This window comes from Mytilus edulis, chromosome 4 (assembly GCF_963676685.1).
Source record: "Mytilus edulis chromosome 4, xbMytEdul2.2, whole genome shotgun sequence".
Taxonomy (NCBI): Eukaryota; Metazoa; Mollusca; class Bivalvia; order Mytilida; family Mytilidae; genus Mytilus; species Mytilus edulis.
In genome coordinates this window covers 81,921,120-81,941,051 of record NC_092347.1, presented here as the reverse complement: position 1 = coordinate 81,941,051, position 19,932 = coordinate 81,921,120, and the positions used below count along the sequence as shown (strand labels likewise).

Below are 19,932 nucleotides of genomic sequence, written 5' to 3'. Positions count from 1 at the left end.
AATATGCCATCATAATTTTTTGTATTCTTGTCTATCGTTTTTGCTAAATTGCTTTGTCCATATGTTTTTTAGTTTTTCTTTGTTGACATGTTAGTTTTTTTTATAATGATTAAGATTTTAACACAATGTTGACTGCTGTACCCCTATTTTGACATTTTTACCTACTATGTCCGTTTATTTAGTTCACACATTGTTGTCAATATAATAATTTCATGTCATACAAGTAACCCAACTTTTTTTTCTTAAATTGTCATGAACCAAAACAGGAATGTGACAGTTGTTAAATAGTCGTTTCTATTTGTTTTGTTTGTTACACTTCAGTGTTCGTCTTGTTCTTTTGTTTTCCTCTTATAATTGATGTGTGTTCTCTTGGTTTTAGTTCGGACCCAGATTTGTTTTCTCTCAATCGATTTATGATTTTTGAACAGTGGTATACTACTGTTGCCTTTATTCATAATACAAAAAATACACAATACGAGCGGAGATATGTGAGAGTAAATATATTATACACATGCAATTTTCTTCTGATTTGAAAAATATACCTTTAGTATATATACTGTATAAGTTTGCAGATGGATGTCTCAAATAAATACTTTTTAATGCATTTTTCTCGGATTTGTCTATATTTTTGTCATTCAAATACAAAACGGTATTCATATACAATAGAGCTAGTGTTTCAATTTGTACATAGTCTTTTTTATCAGCATTATATTTTCTGCCTGCTTCTATGCTTAAGTAAGAGCTGATATGTGATACGATCCCATGTATCTATAAAAATCACATTTAATTCTTATAAAAAGCAGTTACTTCACTTTTATGATTGCACCAAGCATTATTTCTTTCGTAATATAATAATATATTTACAAACTAACTTTGGCTAAGCAAACATCAGTAAATCCATATCTAAACAAAATCTCTCTAATAATACAACATCAGTTTTAAGATAATAACTGATTGATTAACTGTCTTACAACTCTAGATTTGATCATTTATGTGAACTCGTGATACATGTATTCTTTAACCTTTTTGAGACAAACGAATGGTATTTATTGACAATATAGTTTAGCTTCCTTGAATGTAATCCTCTAATCTTCTGACGACGTCAAATCTTTCCATTCGAGTTAGCTTTTCCACCAAGCGTTCCACTGTAGCCTCGGTTGTTGACGCAGCCCAGTCTTGTAAAAGAGCATCACAGGGGTCACGTGGTGAGCGCATCTTCAGTAACTCTATTTGACGTTTGCTTTTTCCTAATGTTTCTGTTGAAAATAGTCGAAAAATTTTACGCTATTGTTGTGTACTCTTTATATGTTTGAAATACTATGTGACTGGGGAAACATTTTAATCTGGATCTACTTTCCCTTCCGGAGCACCCCAGTTATTGTTTTGGTTCGTGTTGCTCAGTCTTAAATTTTCTATGTTCTGTTTTGTGTGCGTTTGTTTGTCGTTGTGTCTCTGTCGTCGTGCGTCTGGCGTAATTGTAAAATATAATCCTGGTATCTATGATGTGTTTATTTCAAGCCATGGCGTTGTACAGTTAATTCTAAGATAATATGATCTACCTTTAAAAACTTCAAAACAAATCTGTCATTTGATATTGGGAATACGATATTTGAAACTACTGTTTTTTTTAGAGCTACACAAGCAGAAGTAGCAGTCACATTAGTGAGAGTGATATTGATTGTATTGTTTACCAACTTGCTGACACTTAGATAGTACAACAATATTTCATGTAAAACATTACCTGCTAATAACCTCCAATCACGTCCAAGGGCATTGAAGATGTTAAGATCATCACAAATATCTGAGAATAGTCGAGGGGGAAGATCGAGGATATTAACGTCCCATAAACCACTCCTTTGTCTTTCAAGCTGGTGATGTGCATTCTGTATTGGTGACACTATGATCTACAAGCAATATCTAATATGTTTATATAAATTATGTGGTAGTCGGTTGACATTGAATTTGTTCATTAAACGTTATAGTTTTGCTCGCTTAAATTCAAAAATACAAATGCATAATTTTTTGGGGCATAAAGAACTTCTTATCATTAGGTTCACTTTTGATGGGTGTTCTCATTTCATATCGTGTTTTGAAAATTAAAAACAAATATGTAGATATTATGACTGATATTATGTGGATAAAATAGAGAAAAAACTAAACTACAATAAAACTTAAAATGTTATCATTTTGTAGAAAAAAATGCGCCTTATTTGATAATATTTACAAAATAGAATAAATGTGACTTTCTGTTAATAATGTAGCTGACATGCTACGCATTTTTCGATGTATTGATTAATTGGAGGAATAAATGCACATTGCATTTCATGTTTTACTGTGGTATTCATCGTTGTAGATTATAAGGTGTCTATTTTATCATCAATTCAACTATTTTTGGGTAATGATAGTAATGGTAATATCCGCCTTTATATAAAAAAAAATATCATTATGCCCCACCTACGATAGTTTATGTATGTTTTCTGGTCTGTGACTCCGTTTGTCCGTTCGTTCGTCTGTGCGTCCATTCGTCCCTCTTCAGGTTAAAGTTTTTGGTCAAGGTAGTTTTTGATGAAGCTGAAGTCCAATCAACTTGAAACTTAGTTAACTTGTAACTTATGATATGATCTTTCTAATTTTAAAGCCAAATTAGACTTTACCCAATTTCACGGTCCATGGAACATGGAAAATGATAGAGGGAGTGGGGCATCCGTGTTCTTTGGACACATTCTTGTTTTTAATATAGATCTATTTATTTTTTTATATTCTATTTAGAAAAGTGATCAAACTAGATTCTCATGCTATCCACAGAACCGAACAGAAATATTTATTTTTCTTTGTGATGATGCGCGATTTCGTTGTTTAACATGCATACAAAAGGTTTCCAGTACCAAAAAGTTTTTTAAGACAAGAAATATACCTGTCCATGCCTGAAACTAAATTGGCGTCCTCTGCACCAGAATTCTTTGTTGTCTGGTAGATCAATCCTCAACACCCGGTGATATCCTTCCGGTTTGATACTTTCATAAAGTGAAAAGATGTGATGTTCCTGGAATTAGTAATTGACTTATGCAGTTAGTTATGCGAAACAAGTAGATATAAACCAGAGTATATAATAACTAGTGTATCATTCATACGTATAATTGATCCTATTCTATAAACCACTCGTCTTTTTGGTTCTGATACGGGTCTTTGTTTAATGAATAACTCATTTTTATACTTACAGAAACTATACATATAAAATAGTGGCACTAGTGACCACTGAGTTTCACTATCCGAATTTTTTTTTGCGATAGGCTATCTTTTGATAGGGTATACCATATTCTGGCATATGTGCACTTTTCAAATCAGTTGTTTTCAAAAAAGTTGGTATCGAGTGTTTTTTATTACTTAATGTAACCGCATAGATAAAAAGAAAGATTTGATCATCACCTCGAATTGCAATTGTGCATGTATACGAGTTCTACAAAAAACACACATTGTCAAATAAACTGCATGGAGCATGTACCCAAAACGTTCGGAGTCTAAACCGATGCTTTACATGCAAAGTATATGATTCAAATTAGTAGTGATAATTATAACAATCACATTCAACTATTAAATAAAAAACTTGAAGAATGAATCAAAACGTAAATCATCATAATACTTACATTTTGGCAGAATTCATGCGGTCCTTCAAATGGGCACATAACGCCAATTTTGTATCGGCATTTTCTAAAATCTCTGTCTACAATATTACAGATCTTCTGGCAAAGTCTTTTTGTTAGTTCCATGCAAGATTCTTGTTCACTGCCTCTAATGACTATTTTTAAAAGCTGTTGAGTCGGTGTTGCACTTTCTTTTATATCTAATAGTTCAATTTTAAAGCTATTTGATTGTCTAAACCCAGATCTAAATGTAAATAAAGCTTTAGACGTGCAAACATTAAGATGATAACTCCCATTCATGCCGACGTCTACATGTGTTTCGCTAGTACACTGACACACAAGGCGGGTAAAAATAAATTTCGGCACCACTGGTCCAAAGTCGAAGTAAAGAATTGTATCTGAACTGATGTCATCCCAATAGTTTTGTGGGTACGGGAGGGTATCCTTCACCAGTGGTATCAAAAGATAGCATTTTTCTCCAGTAACATTCCTTCCATCAATACCCAGATCAAGCTTACATACTAAATCCAGATACTCTAGAAGACCAATTACGATGTCCACGTTGATTTCCTCACTAACTAATGGACTTTTCTCTATTATATGATGGAGAAGCTTTCGTGTAGCAATACCTAAATCAACAACAGTGTTCCATGCTAACATATATTCTGCTTGTCTGTCTGCTCTTGGTGGAGCTCGTACTAGACTTGTCATGATATCAACCAAGGCTTTAGGGTCCAACACAACCAACTGGTTTTGGTTATTATCATATGAATTATATATAATCTCTCCACTTTCGTGAAAGTAATTCAGGAGATCCTCTAGCTCACCGTCTGCTGTGACACTACATTCGTGTTCACAGCATAGCTGTTCTATTGTTTCTAAAGTTTCAATCAGACGTCCTCTTAAGCGACAATCATTGATAACACGATAGAAGTATAGATATTTTATTGGATATTCCGGTTTCATGGAATCTTTTGCGAGATCTAGCAGTTGCTGTCGAAGGTATAAATGATCGTCATCTTTTGGATTTCGTATAGAATTTTCTACATAGAAAACCGGTCTGTCTGTTAGTCTATTCCAAACAACCATGTTATGAAATTGCCTTGGAAGATGGTTTAGTATTTTTTCCGAAACCATGTCAATATCATCTCTGCTCAGACTTTTGTCATCGCGATGCGTTCCGATAATAAAGGCGCGCACACTTGGAAACCTGTCATGAACAAAAATAGCTTGCAGCCAATACAGTATTTCTGCAAAGCAATATTTAAAATTTCGTTTTGCTTCTGTTGCGCTAAAAACAATCAAATATACACAGTGACCCATCATATAAATGTGATGTACCGAGTGGTATAAAGGATGCCCTGCAAAATCTCGAATAACAAACTTTAGGCTAGCTTCACTTTTAGAATCAAGAACTTTGGTCGCATTGCTTATTGACGCTTTAGGGTTTGCCTCGACTTTTCCTTCTAGGAAAGAATGACAAACTTCTATGAATATAATTACAAAGGTTCCAAATATTGCATGGACAAACCATTGCTTTGACAATTTCCATTCTAGTACAATTGTGATAAAGATTCCAGGAATAATTCCGAGAAAATAGCAAATGAATCGTCGATTTCGCCTACTCTCGGAAACTGATTTTAATACTTTGTTAAGTAATTTGACATACGTATCAAAGCCAAGTTTGATGAAGATCACATGGGAGTATCCACATCCTAAACCACTCAATACTGAAAAGATGAATGCTTTTGAAATAAAAGGTGAAATTAATGCTAGAATGGTAAATGTTGCTGCAATGATCTCGGGGTGTCTTAGAGTCCATATGCCAATTAAAACACACATTGTAAAAATATGTAAATGAGGATCTTTAAAGACATTGTGACTAAGAATTTCTCGTGTCCACGGTGGCTGCATTAAACACAATACAAAACAGAATCCCAGCCCTGTTGAAATGCCCATGCTGAATGCCATAACCATATGTATCCTGGCAAAGTATAAAAATGCATATACAACAGACCACATTAAACATACATTATATTCTAAGTGTTCAAACAATTCGTATGATTTCCATCTGAGGAGACAATCATTGTATAATACAAGACAAAGCACACCAAGTGTCATGCCAAACCCGTCGCGTAACGAACCAAATAGTAGCAATCCGGAGAAGGCTAGCGATACTATCAACATCACTGAAAACCATGGGCAAAGAGAAACTTCAGATTCTGATGCTGTGAAATACAGAAATAACATAAAATATGACAAAAGTGTTGCCTTTAAAAATGATTGAATTTCGGCTTTGTGTTTCTTTTGTCGTTGACTATTTTCTAGTCGTTTGCGTACGTGTTTTCCGACAATTATGTTGCACTCATCAACATTTGCCATTTGCAGATCAACTTTGGACCAAAAATTTCCAGGATTCGGCGTTGTTCCAAGCGTTTCTACTAACTCGTGTTCAATCCCAACTGTACTTTGTTCATTTTCATTGAAATCTTCTCCAATTAGAAGTCGACGTAGACTTGTTTTTCCCTGTGCCACTTTTCCGACAATATTAACAACAAGGCGATAGGATTTATCTTTATCGTATTCGATAGCTTCCTCGTGAGCCTTTTTCCCGTCTGGTCCATATATATATGACATTCCTGTTGTTAGCTTCATGTCATAAAGTACACGGCTGTCACTTTTCTGCATTTTGAGTTTCTTTACCTTAAAGTTAAATAGATAAATAAAATAAATAAATCCTATACATGTACATAAGGAAGGGAATTTCCAGTGAACTATAAATGACCCTGTGTCACTGGGTACATTTTACTGATGTAGTCATCTCATTTGAAAAAAATATGCATATACCTGCTATCATGAATATTGCGTTTTTTTAAATCTAGAATGGTGATTTCACATACAATTATTACTCAGTTTTCAATTGCAGTTGAGTCAATCAAAACATATGTTACTATAGTATATATGGTGTGTAATTTCAGAGTACTAAAAATAGACGTAGAGTGGAGTATTGGTTTAAATAATCAAATTCTGCTTACCTTGATATGCTGTTTGTGTTTTAAATTCAAATTACCTCAGCACTGTGTATTGATCAGTTTTCTAAAATACGAAGAATTGTAGAAAATTTCATTAATGAAAACGTTAAGCTATTACGGCAAGACTGAATTGAACTTAAAATCCAGCTAGGTATGTTGCAATCGGAAATTCCCACAAACGTCGATAGACGATTAAACATGTGGTTGCTAACATTCAAATTTAAATTCACATACATTAAAGAAAGTGATAAACACGAATGTTTTACTACATATTCAATTTCGGATAAATCGATTTTTTTTTGTCATCATCCACTCTAAAAAGATTTTATATATATAAGTAATGCTTATTTTGGGAAAAAAAATTTGGGACCCTTATATACAGAAAAATGTTTTCTTTTCCGGTTTTCGGTCATAGTACGGTTAAAAGAGGAGTTATATGTAGATACGACTTATAAAACATTTATGAATGTAAAACTATTAATAAATCTTCTGAATAGAGTAATACATAAACAACACATATTTGTGATACAGAATTTACTCAAAATTGTCCAAAATCTGCTCTTCGGGTCTAGGCAGAAACAAACTTTAATTGTCAATATTCACACTGAAATGCCGATGAATATGCAGTCATGCTAGTAACTGTCGTCGTTCATTGTTGATCGAACATTTGTTTTCAACATACGCAAAAAAGTAATGAGACTTTCCAATACTGTTTTGGCGTGTTTGCAGGGTGATTGGCTCTGGTAGTCTGTCGACCACATCGCCTCGGCATATTTTGAACGATATCGAAGGGTTCTGATAATTCTAATGCCGATTGGTACATCTCATTCCAAACTGATGAACCGTACACTGTAAAATGTGCTCCAAAAACTACATGTCTTAGACTGAGTATTACAAATTCAAGAAACAAGTTACTGTCCGATTTTTTCATAATCTCCAATAACGCTTTTTTAATGATATTTCATCAATTAAAAAAGTGACAACATAGGTGTTTTCTTTAACATTCAATCTATAAATTTTTATTTTGCCATTTTTTTTTTTGCATGCCGAATCGATGTGCACGCAACTGCGTGTTAGCGTATAGGGAGATACGTGCCTGATATCTGTCTGACATGATTTATTCGGACCATGACCTCATTGTCATGGATCTTTTAAATGTCAGTTTATGTGATACTTGTATTTTAACTTTTAAGACGTTCGACATAAAAACCGATGTCAAGTTTAGCAGGCGTGACATTTCAGCGTGTGCACTTTTTTTTATATTTTATTCTCACCTTTCATATCATGTTAGTCCCAAGATTACTAGATACATTAAGCTATATATATAGTGACATATAACGAAAAGGTATTATCGCAAGCCTTAAACTTATACCTGTATGAGTATCGAAGTAATCAAAAATTAAACCCGGCTAATATTTTCGAAAATAACCCCTTGATTTTAGATCTAATACCATCTAATAGTAAGACAGGTCAAATGGTTTCTGAGAATAAAATGCTTACTACTCATGATCAGTATATTAGAATAATAATGGTATGAGCTGGGGCATATTATATAGGAATGAATGAATATATGTTAACTGGTGTTTTTGCATTTGTAGAGGCATGTATGAAATTGCATGTTTCCGTCAACGTGAGTAATTATCACAACCAAGTATTTGTACTCTACGTTATGCAGTTTCGGGATGTAAGAATATAAAGAATATGAAAAAGGGACAAAACGTATAATGAATAAAGAAAAATGACTAAAAAAAATCAGATAATAGAAATGACCCCCCCCTTTTTTTTCCCTCCTGGCCTTTCCCGACCCAGACTCTCATATATATTGAGGCCCTCATGGGAGTGTCCAAATAATCACATAATAAAAAAATAAATTTTGCCAATATTATATTAATTCTTTTTTTAAACAATATAACCAAATGATGAAAAAAGTGGTGTTCAACACTCCGGAAAATATTCTTCCGGATTTGTACTGGTTATTATATAATACTGCATTGGTCAGCTGCTGTGCACATTATCAATAGAGATTTGTAATTGACGCGATTTTCACCTTTATACTCCTGAACTTATTGTGGAAAATGATTTGAAAGCATAATCAATATCTTACTTCTGGTATGATCATAATCATTAACCTGAAAAAGATTGAAACAAAGATAGTGGCCAAAAAAGCCATCATACTTTTTAACTTTTTCAAGGAGTTATGCCCCTTTGAAACTCCTCCGAAACTTCACAACAGAATGTCATAAAACTTAGTTTATAATTTGGAATTACTATGTAGATGTGCATCATTTGACTTTTGTTAGGGTTATCATTTTGGCAGTTGCTATTTTGCCAGCAAGGTAAAATAGCTAATTTGCTATTTTGGGGAGGGGGATGGACCCTTATCAGAAATCCGGAATTGGGTGTTTTGAAACTCAGGATTTTTGGATCAATCCTTTCAAGATCAGGGAATTCTTTTTTTCAAATTTCGGGATGTCTGGATTTTAATTTCTTTAAATTCATGACCTCAGGATTTCCTGTTTTTAAGCCCAGGATTTCTGGATTAGGACTCCTCCGACCCCCCTCTATTTTGCTTGCACTCATTCAAATATCTTGATTGAAGCCAGCAAAATGACCTTTTTCTATAGAATTTGTTGCCTGAAAAATTCAAAATATGTTAATTTGCTGGCATTGGGTAAAAAACTATTTTGTTTACTGGTATGCAATTCAATTAACTGACTATTAGCATGATTAGAATAATGTTTAAATTGTTATCTGTCGAAAATGATGCACTTAGACCCTGTTTACACTTGTATGAAATTGAATCAATCTTAAATGACCAGTTTGCCGTTTACATTGCACAAGCAAAATTGATTGAGATTGATCTTATTTAGTCCTGTTCGTTTACACTACAACATAAAAAAGAGCCAGACTGACAATATTACCTTATGTTTCGTAAACAAATAATCATAAAAATAGATTACTATTAAAAGGAAATTCTGCATCTCACACACACTGCAAAATGATGTAGAAAACAGTTTGCTCATTCATTTGGGATGTCATATGAATTTAATCATTATCATTTTGGTTCATATATCACAAGTCACTAAACAAAGACATGTGTGGAGACTCATCTCTAAAAAACAAACAGTCAATGCGTTTGAGGATAAGGATTTGCAGCAAAGAAATAGAACTTATCGATTTAGAAGATAATCGAAAAAACAGCGGGATCTATATTTACTTTTCTTATTCCATTCATCGTTTTGAAACGTGTGGTTTTGCCGCCGAACATGCATAGATTTATTTTCATATCTAGATATAAAATTCACCTGAAAAAAGATCAATCACGATCGATCTAAGCATTTGCACCAGAAAAAAGATCGATTCAAATAAGATTGATCTTTTTAAAACCACCTCTGGAGGTAGACTTTTTAAGTCCAATTGAAGATCGATCTTTCCCATTTACATTAGACCAAAGGATCGATCTCAGTAAAGATGGATTTTTTTTGCTAGTGTAAACAGGGTCTTAGTCAATAGACAAGTTTTCAGAACTTGTCATGCAAAACCTCAAAACCTTTTCAATTTTTGAACTGTACATGTATAATGTTTTTATGTTGGAAGCAGAAATTATATTATACAAAAGAACCTGATAACAATAGTTAAATAAAATAAACTCAATAATTTAATTTTTTATTTATTTAATCAACATGATGAAGCACAAAATCTGATAGAACATGTAGAATGCTTCACAGTTTAGCAATGATATTGTTAGCTACCGGTAAATATTTAAGGCTATAGGAATCGGCCTTTGTTCATATATATGTGTAACTATTGGTATGCCATATATATTGACCTATATTTTCCAGATATAAAAAATACTTCAATGGAAAAACTACCAATCACTAGAGAAAGACATGGTATTTTCTCAAGTTTTGTAAACTGGATAATATCTTCATGGAATCCATACTCTCAGAAAGACTTGCAAAGAATGCTTGAAAGAAAAATACAGGTACTGAATCAAATCTCTTGGTGAATCGTCAAAGAGATGTCACCCTACCACAGCTGTGTATCTTTTTAAAACACTTTAATTATAATGAGAAAGATTCTAGCTAACTATAACTTTAACTTTAACTTGCCTTGATAATTTTTCTCTGCTTAAAAATTGACAATCCATGTCAAAACTTAGTGGAGACCCCACATATGGCGTTCTACATGTTGTATTAACATGTTTTATTTCTGATATAAAAACATGAAATTCATTTAATTTTAGAAAGTTTGCTAAATCTGTATTACAAATTGTCAAATTTCAGAATGGACAAATTGGCATTCATGCCTCATTACAGATCTCTGATCCATCATCAGTATGTGATGAAATGGAACTTTTATTGGAAACAATCTTACAACAATCAACTGTACCAGAAACTGACAAGGGAGATAATCGCATACAAAACCCAGACAGAATGGGTTATCAACTATCAAAACTTGATAGGGGAGATAATTTGATATTTGAAACAGTTAGGGAAAATACAATTACAAATACTGTGTCTGTATCTGAAATGGAAATGGATTCATTAAGTCAAGAAATAATTTTAGCAGAGCTTGATAGGGGAGATAACTGCTTTGTTCATATAGATTCAAATAAGGAAGACTTAATTGAAAATAAACAAATTTCAAATGGATCAAACTTGGAACTGATCAATGCTGATGTAATATCAAAACCAAATCAAAATATGGATGCAGAGCACTGTAAAAACATGAAAACTTCATGTCTTTTAAATCCTGAGCAAGCTACAACTGAGTGCATGAAGGATGTTTCTGATGGTGATTCAGATAGTTTAGGTGTACATAAAGATTCTGATACCATGGTTGGCACTAATGAGATAATAACCAAACCACTGAATCAGACTCAAAAACAGGAAGGAAATGAAGTTAATAATTTCTCATTTAATGAAAATTCCTCTGCAAAGGATATCAGTAAAGCAACAGGGAGTTCAATAATGAATAATCCAGTATCAATACTGAAGAGTGAAGGAAGCCTGTCAAAGAATACAAAAGTGGGTGAAATAAAGAAAGTAGTACAGGTTGATGACAAGCAGGATCAAGAAGGTAAATTGGTACATTGCAATGCATGTTTTTTTAAAACCCCCTCTTCAATGGTAGAGGGGCATTAAATTTTTGTGCGTCCTGTCGAGTATCAGGTTAAAGTTTAAATTTAAGGTATTAAACTTGTCGTCACACAAACTTTATTTGTTGAAAATGGTTGCAAACTGTCAATTTTCCACACATTGGATAGTTAAAGAATTTTATTCATCAAAAAATGTCTATTTGAGCAGTGCTCATAGTATTCTAGTTGATCATATAATATAAAAAAGAAGATGTGGTATGATTACCAATGAGACAACACTCCACAAGAGACCAAATGACACAGAAATTAACAAATATAGGTCACCAAAGTTTGCATCCTTCAACAATGAGCCCATCCCGCATAGTCAGCTATAAAAGGCCCTGACCTGAAATGACAAATGACAAAAGCAATTTTAAACGAGAAAAAATATAAATGTATTTAATGCATTAAGCCTAAGCATAAAGAACAACTGGTGCATTATGCACTCATGGCGCAGCTCTTTATTAAAAAAATAAAATTCAAATGTACCGATATTAAATTGTTGTTAATAAAAAGCTTACCATTCCTAATGGATATCTTTTCAGACTGTACAGCAAGAACAAACACAGGGAACATGAATTCAAAGTCAGATTTAGATCATAAAAGTAAAGAAAATACTGATTTAGAAACCACACTTAATGATGTAGAGTTTACATGTTATAATGATGATCAGAAGAATGAAACAGAATCTGGAAATTCAGTCCATAAAATGAAATCAAAGACAAAATCTGTCACATGGGGTCAAAGATTAAAATGTGACAATAGAACAAAATATGCTGTCGAGACCGTTGATTCTGAGGCTAGTATGACAAATCTTCCATCAACATCGACCTATAATCCTGATAATCCATATGGAGAAGTAAGATTGTTTTTAGTTTTTAATAATTTTTATGCCCCACCTAAGTGCATTATGTTTTTGGGTCTGCGTCTGTTCATTCATTTGTCCTTCCGCTCGTTCGTCTGTTTGTTCATTCGTCTGTTTGTATGTTTGCTGCAGGTTAAAGTTTTGGTGAAAGTTTTTTGGTCAAGATAAATTTTGATTTTCTAATTTTAATGCCAAATTAGAGTTTTGACCCAAATTTCACGGTCCACTGAACATAGAAAATGATAGTGAGAATGAGGCATAATGTACTATATGGACACATTCTTGTTTAACTGAGGTTTCATTTTACATTTTACCCTTCATTTTATTTGGATAAGTAAGCTTAGGATATACATGTATTACAATCCATATTATGCACTTTTGACCTTTTTTACAGCTTTCACATTAATGCTAGCAAGACAAATCTTTTTTGGCTTGCTTGCTTTGTTTGTATCAGTGTTTGCTCAAGCATGGTAATTAAGATAGGCGGGGCTTCAGCTGGTATACATCATACTTAGATTGTATTGGACGTTATGTCTGAGGTGAAAGACACTTAATTTTAAAACATCATATGACAAATATTCTCACATGTTTTCTCACCTGTAAAAATACAATAATTTGTCAATGAAAGAAAAATATAAACTTTTTTCTTGTATGAGGCTGAGAAACTGGCCTTCAACATTAATTGACCTAATATTGTTTTTATAACATATCAATCTATTAGTTCAGTCAGTTATTTCCATGTCTGTCTTTCGAAAATATTCCATAAAATGGGAAACAATTGTATCGAAAAGAGAAAATCGAGTGCACCTTTTTTTATGTTAGGGTGTGTTTGAGATGAATATTTTGTCTTGAAAATGTACAAAAAAAGAGTATTTGATACATCATCTCGCTTCAGACTCTCTCATTTTATATAGCAAAGATACAGGTTGAATTTATAACATTAAAAAAATCACAGTACTAAAAGATGAAATATAGGGGTCAAGTGAAATACCTATCCAGTGGATCACAAAATCAGAGTAGGTGTGTTGGAATAGCTATTTTACTAAAAGTGCTTGATGACAGTCTTTAGCAATGTTTAAGTTGGATCTCTGAGAAAAAAAATTGTCTTCCGTTTCTACGATTGTGAAAATGAACTGGCGTAATAGGAAGATAATTTCGAATCCTGTCTGTATTGTATAATTACAGGTAAGGAAACATGTGAAAATATGTATCATGTGATGTTTTAAAATTTAGTGTCATTAACCTCCAACATAATGTCCAATAAAATTTAAGTATGATGTATACAAGCTGAAGCCCCGCCTATCTTAATTACCATGCTTGAGCAAACATTGATACAAACAAAGCAAGCAAGCCAAGCAAAGATTTGTCTTGCTAGCATTAATGTAAAAGCTGTAATAGATTTTTTGAAACGGTACTAACTAATAAGAATTTAAAAAAAATTGACAGTGTACCCTGTGTAAATACTATATATATGAAAGAGTACATCTTCTATGAAAAGTTTCTCATATAATTGACTTGATAATACTATAGAGAATATCATTGGTTTTGATTTGTTTCATATAAACATTTTCTACAAGGCTATTTTTCAAGATACATGAATTCAGAAAGACCAAAAAACTGAAATTTTAATTCTTATTTTACATCTGATTTGGTTGTGTTTGTACTGCTTATGACATGTTTAAAATTCTATTTTCTAGCATCTTTTAATTAGATATATAATGTAACTCATCTTATGGAATAAAGGGACTAAAAGAGACCAATCTTGATGTTTTTCTGTATAACTTTTTATAATATAGATTTTGTATATTTTAGATATAGATTTTAATGAACATGATAAATGCAACAGTTTAAATTAAATCATTGATACCATCAAACATTATTAAGAATTATTTTTATTCAAATATTTTAATTTCTTGTAATATTCTAATATTTATATTAACAATATATATTTAAGACAGTAGCAATATGTCAGATCCAAAATCTGTTTCTCAGTCAAGTGGAGATAACCTAGAACTGATTTTATTTTTCAGTCATCCAGTGAAGAAACCCTAACAGAGAATGATTTGGCCTATGGGAATGAAGGTTTTGCACAGTACCAGTTGTTTATAGCTGTAATGTTCATTATTTTACAATAATATTGCACAGAAACATTCAGAAAAACAATAATCATTAGCATTATTAATTCGTATATTTTAACTAATTTGATTCGTTCAGGGATAGTCACATGTTAAACTATATTTCCCAAGGTAGAGAGAAAACTGCAGATAGCAAAAAGCATAGTGCACGGTTATTTTTGGAATATCTAAAAACCCATATACTTTGTGACGTCATGTAATGAATTCTATGATATTTTTAAAAGTTTTATAAAAAAATATCTATGATCAATTATTTGAATAAAACAAATCTTCAAATTCACAAGATGTAAAGAAAAAAAAAAAAAAAGAAAAGAAGTAAACGAAATAACAACTAATATGTTGGTATTGACCTCTTGGAGACAATATGATATCGATAAAATTCCATCAAAATTAAATGACAATTTTGATACAAATATGGTCAGAAATTAATAATATATCAATTATAGCCTATTTATGAGGTCAATACAGGATATATTGACCTAAAGAAGTATATTGCCCTCAGACTTTGTCCTCAGTCAATATACTTCTTTCAGGTCAATATTATACAAATATAGCCTTTGTATGAGGTCGATACAAGGATATATTGACCTGAAAGAAGTATATTGACTGAGGACGAAGTCCGAGGTCGATATACTTCTTTGGGTCGATATATCCTGTATTGACCTCATACAAAGGCTATATTTGTTATATTATTAATTTCCGACCATGTTTGTATCAAAATCGTCATTTAGGCTTGTTGGAACTTTATAGATATTACATTGTCTCCTTGACAATAACAACATATTAGTTGTTATTTCATTTACTTTTTTTTGGACATCTTATGTATTTGAAGATTTTTTTCCGTCAAATAATCGATCACAGATATCATTTGTTTCAAAGCGTTAAACAATATCCTGAAATTCATTACATGACGTCACAAAGTATATCGGTTTTTAGATATTCTAAAAATAACCGTGCAATATGATTTTTGCAGGTCAATATGCTTTTTGCTATCCGCCGTTTTCTCTCTACCTTCGAAAATATAGTTTAACATGTGACTATCTCTAAACTAATCAAAGGAGTAGGTCCGGTAAGACCCCTTTTTGGCCCCAAAATATAACAGTTTTACAAAATTGTTAAAATGTAAACTTTTAGTTATTTATTGGACAGTTGAATGCTTCTTCTATATAAATATGGGCTGTTTTTGACAATACGATGCACATATATCGGGTTGTAGCACCATTAAGTCATGCTAAATTACTGAAATCTTCAAAATTCTATCATTTTAGTTAAATTTTAGACGGTTTCCATGTAAAACAAAAGTGGCCGCATTCGTGTTCATCCTTAATATTGAAATGTAAGTTGTATTTTTGATAATACATAACATATATAAAGGTTGTGGATGAACACGGATGCGGCCACTTTCATTTTTGACAAAAACCATCTGAAAAGTGACGTTTTTTGGCATATTTGAGAGATTTTTCATATTTGAGCTTGAATTGGATCGTTTTTAAAGACTAAATCAATTAAAATCTTTCTTTAATACTAATTGAATCAAGTGAAATAGACACTTAAGTGTTTAAAAAGTGATCAAAATCTTTCGTCAGATGAAACTGAAATTTGAGGCCAAAATGAGTCCTTACCGGACCTACTCCTTTGTTAAAATATACGAATTAATAATATATCCTTGTATCAACCTCAAACAAAGGCTAAATTTGTATAACATATACTGTAGATACAATCATCATTGTTGTGTTTCAGGGAGTATAGAGTTCTTCTGCCTTTCTAGCTCACCTGTCAATACGGCTATTGCCTTGTCCTTCTACTTGAAAAAAGTTCTCCTCTGAAAATTACAGGCCTAAATAATTGGCAAATTGTTTCGGATAATAAAACTGTCCCGTCAACAATAATTCACTTTTATTTTTAAAAAATACAGTGATGTAAAATCTAGTATTCAGCATATATATAATAAAATCTGGCCTGGCAAAAATGATAATGATGTCAAATTCATTCTCAGGTAGATACTTTTAACATTTTATCTTGAATATGCATGTTATATTTGACACAGGATTTTGTTCAAACAATAATAGTTAATTGCTTAACTTGATTTTCTACATTATATGTCATATTCTTCTGTATTACATACATTTTATTTGTATGATATTTGGTGTTTCAGATTGAAAAGAAAGTAGAGATTGAAGAAATAAATGATAAGATGGAAAGATTAAGACAACTGCATCGATGGAAAATGGACAAAATTAGAAATATTGTAGACATTGCAAGAGGTTGGATGTAGAAATGTTAATGTTAAGATCTTGTTTAATTTACCTGTGATAAATAAATTGATCAAAAAATTTCAGTAATATGTTGAGAAATAACAAAAAGACTCCTAGCCTCAAAAGGCAGATCAACAATAAAAACAAGCAACAGTACAAAAAAAAATGTTTTATTAGAATAAGAAGATGTGATATGATTGCCAAAAAGACAACTCTCCATAAAAGACCAAATGACACAGAAATCAACAACTATAAATTACCCTACGGCCTTCAAAAATGAGTGAAATCCATTTTTTTTTTTTATTAAATGTTTTCTTAAATATGTAACAGAATGCCAAAATTATAACCGCCTAGGATGTCTTAATTTACTTTGACTTTGTCATAGAAAAGAAGTTACTTTATAATTTTAATTCCAAATGGAAAAAATATTATGAATTTTATTTCCGTTGGAAGATATATTACAGTTTGGTTCCTTACAAATCAAAGGTTATAGAATATTTTTCAAACAGGGACATATATTTTTGCATTGTATACAACAAAATGTTCAGAGGAACTTCTGTTAGGAGGAGCAAATATATGGTGCTGTAACCTGGACGCACTTATAAAATTCTTTGTAAATAAAAGTTGAGATAAATAACCAGTGCTAGCAAGAACAAGAAGTAGATTTTCCTCTGAAATTCAGTCAATAATGATAAATCAATTTGAATATAAAAGCTTTTTATTGAGATATCAGATTGCCCGAAAAGGTGCTGTAATTCGCTGTATCACTATAAATATCATAACTGCTGGCTGATTTCATAGCTATTTTATCTCCCTTGTGTAAATCCAAAATCATACTGAGTGCCCCTGTCTGGTAAGCTATGGATTTTATGTACACACTGGAAACTCTGTTACTATTGTGCCAAAGACTGGCAATTAGTTTTTTTGCATTATTACTCATAACCACTGCAGAAAACTGATATACTCCTGCAATAGGTGCAGTAAATATACCAGTGCTTGGGTTGTAGCCATCTTTTATATTTGTGAAGACTTTGTTGAACTTGATGACCTCATCTGTTGAAAGAGATTTTGACTGTGTTAAGGCCGCTGAAAAAGCAGGAATCCTCTTCCTATTAAACAGTGCACAGCCTTTATCTACAAAGATCCCAAAGAATAATATGTGTAAAAAAATATTGAGGCCTGTGATTCTATAAATAGGTAAATCCTTAAAACATATTAATAAAATAATGATTTTTAAAAAATTCTGTGTAAGGTTTTAATTATTGTTTTTGTATATATTTTACCAGTATGTTCTGAACTGAAAAATAATCTAAAAAAGCTTTGGAAACAAAATCGTAACCTGTTTTATCACATATTTGTTATGAATACCTTAGGTTTTGCATATGCAATAACCTCAAAATTGCCCGGGGCAAAAAAGAGATATTGATATTGTGCCCTGTTCCTAATGACGTGACGTCATTGCATCCTTAACAACACGGTCGTGATAAATTGTTTAAGATTTTACCTTTTATGTATCATTAAATTGTTATAATTGACCTTTTTTCTCTTTTCTGCAGAACTTAAATATGTGATAAAAAGATTATAACATGTCTTTTCCATATTGACCCGGGTATCATCCCTCGACCCATATCGGCCCTCGGCTAAAGCCTCGAGGCCGATATGGGAGTCTCGGGATGATACCAGGGCCAATATGGAAAAGGCCATGTTATAATCTATACATACTGCTTTGTTTTATGATATACTTGCAAGAGACTGAGTTATATTCAAAATTTGATTATTGGATGTATGTGTATGAACAAAAAATTATCATAATTTTTTTACACTTTGCCAAATGTAGTTTAAAGTAAGATGTTTACAAATATATGATAAAAGAAAAAAGAATAGTCACAAAGCTAGATGCCAAGATAGATTGAGATAAGCTCCCATATTTTGTATAAATTAAAATCAAGAAAAAGAAACAAATACTGATTTGATAAGTATACAACTTTAAGATAAAATATGATAGATGGCTTCTGTAAGTATAGAAAACTTTCTTATACAGTAAATTTTGCAACTTTGCTTGCATTTATTATTGCAATTGTTAAACTATGTACAAAAATGTGAGCTTTTTAAAACTATTATGATTTGAGAAAATCTGTAAAACACTTAGAATTATAAAAAATTAAAATGTGAGCTTTTCATTTTGCTCTATATGTCTTGTTTTAATTTTTGCTATAAGTTTTCTTGCTTCATAGTTCTGTTATTCAGAAATAATTAATTCTGTTATAAATGCAAAAGTTGAGACTGAATCAGATTTGCAATAACAAAAACTTGAATTCACATTTTTAAGTAGTGTTTTTCCATCACAAAGTTTTTAAAATACCATTAAGATAATCTCACATTTTTACCAGTAATAAATAAGTCACGTTAAGAAATGCAGGTTGGAAAACCATTGGTTGCCTTCGGCTGTTATCTGCTCTTTGGTCGGGTTGTTGTCTCTTTGACATATTCCCCATTTCCATTCTCAATTCTATTAAATTCTAAATTTATAGTAGATAGATTTATTGTATATAATTTTATAAGACTAAGTTATCAAATAGATTATCTTAGGAATCTACTCATATAAAGCCAAAGTTTATAATTTACCAATCAAACAATTTTCCAGCTTTGTAAAACATGCTGCTACTATGTGTTTGTTTGTTCAAATGCTCAGTTACACAAATAAATTATATTTCTGTTCTGAAAATCAGAGGAAATGTACAGTAATTATGGTAATATGATTCATTGGACTGGGTTTAAATTTTAAATATTTCAGTCTTACCTGAATCTTTCTTTAACAGCATTTCAACTAGATCCTTCAGAAGTGAGCTCTCTAAAATGACAAA

The 19,932-nt window shown here is 31.9% G+C and overlaps 2 protein-coding genes across 2 annotated transcripts in view; one reads left to right on the top strand and one right to left on the bottom strand.

The window, feature by feature from the left end:
• Positions 1-410: 410 nt before the first annotated feature.
• Positions 411-8,820, bottom strand: LOC139520719 (uncharacterized). The gene is made up of 5 exons (XM_071313599.1): positions 8,803-8,820; positions 3,645-6,344; positions 2,915-3,043; positions 1,742-1,904; positions 411-1,256 (listed from the first exon to the last, which is right to left on the bottom strand). The coding sequence occupies exons 2-5, from the start codon at positions 6,327-6,329 to the stop codon at positions 1,063-1,065; spliced, it is 3,171 nt and encodes a 1,056-aa protein (XP_071169700.1). The 5' UTR covers positions 6,330-6,344; positions 8,803-8,820; the 3' UTR covers positions 411-1,062.
• Positions 8,633-19,932, top strand: part of LOC139520720 (uncharacterized) — a 24,130-nt gene continuing 12,830 nt past the window's right edge. Inside the window, exons 1-6 of the mRNA XM_071313600.1 lie at positions 8,633-8,782; positions 10,516-10,658; positions 10,960-11,755; positions 12,359-12,672; positions 14,709-14,789; positions 16,969-17,077. Coding sequence (XP_071169701.1) covers positions 10,533-10,658; positions 10,960-11,755; positions 12,359-12,672; positions 14,709-14,789; positions 16,969-17,077 — 1,426 coding nt within the window. The 5' untranslated portion in view covers positions 8,633-8,782; positions 10,516-10,532. The remainder of the gene's footprint in view (positions 8,783-10,515; positions 10,659-10,959; positions 11,756-12,358; positions 12,673-14,708; positions 14,790-16,968; positions 17,078-19,932) is intronic.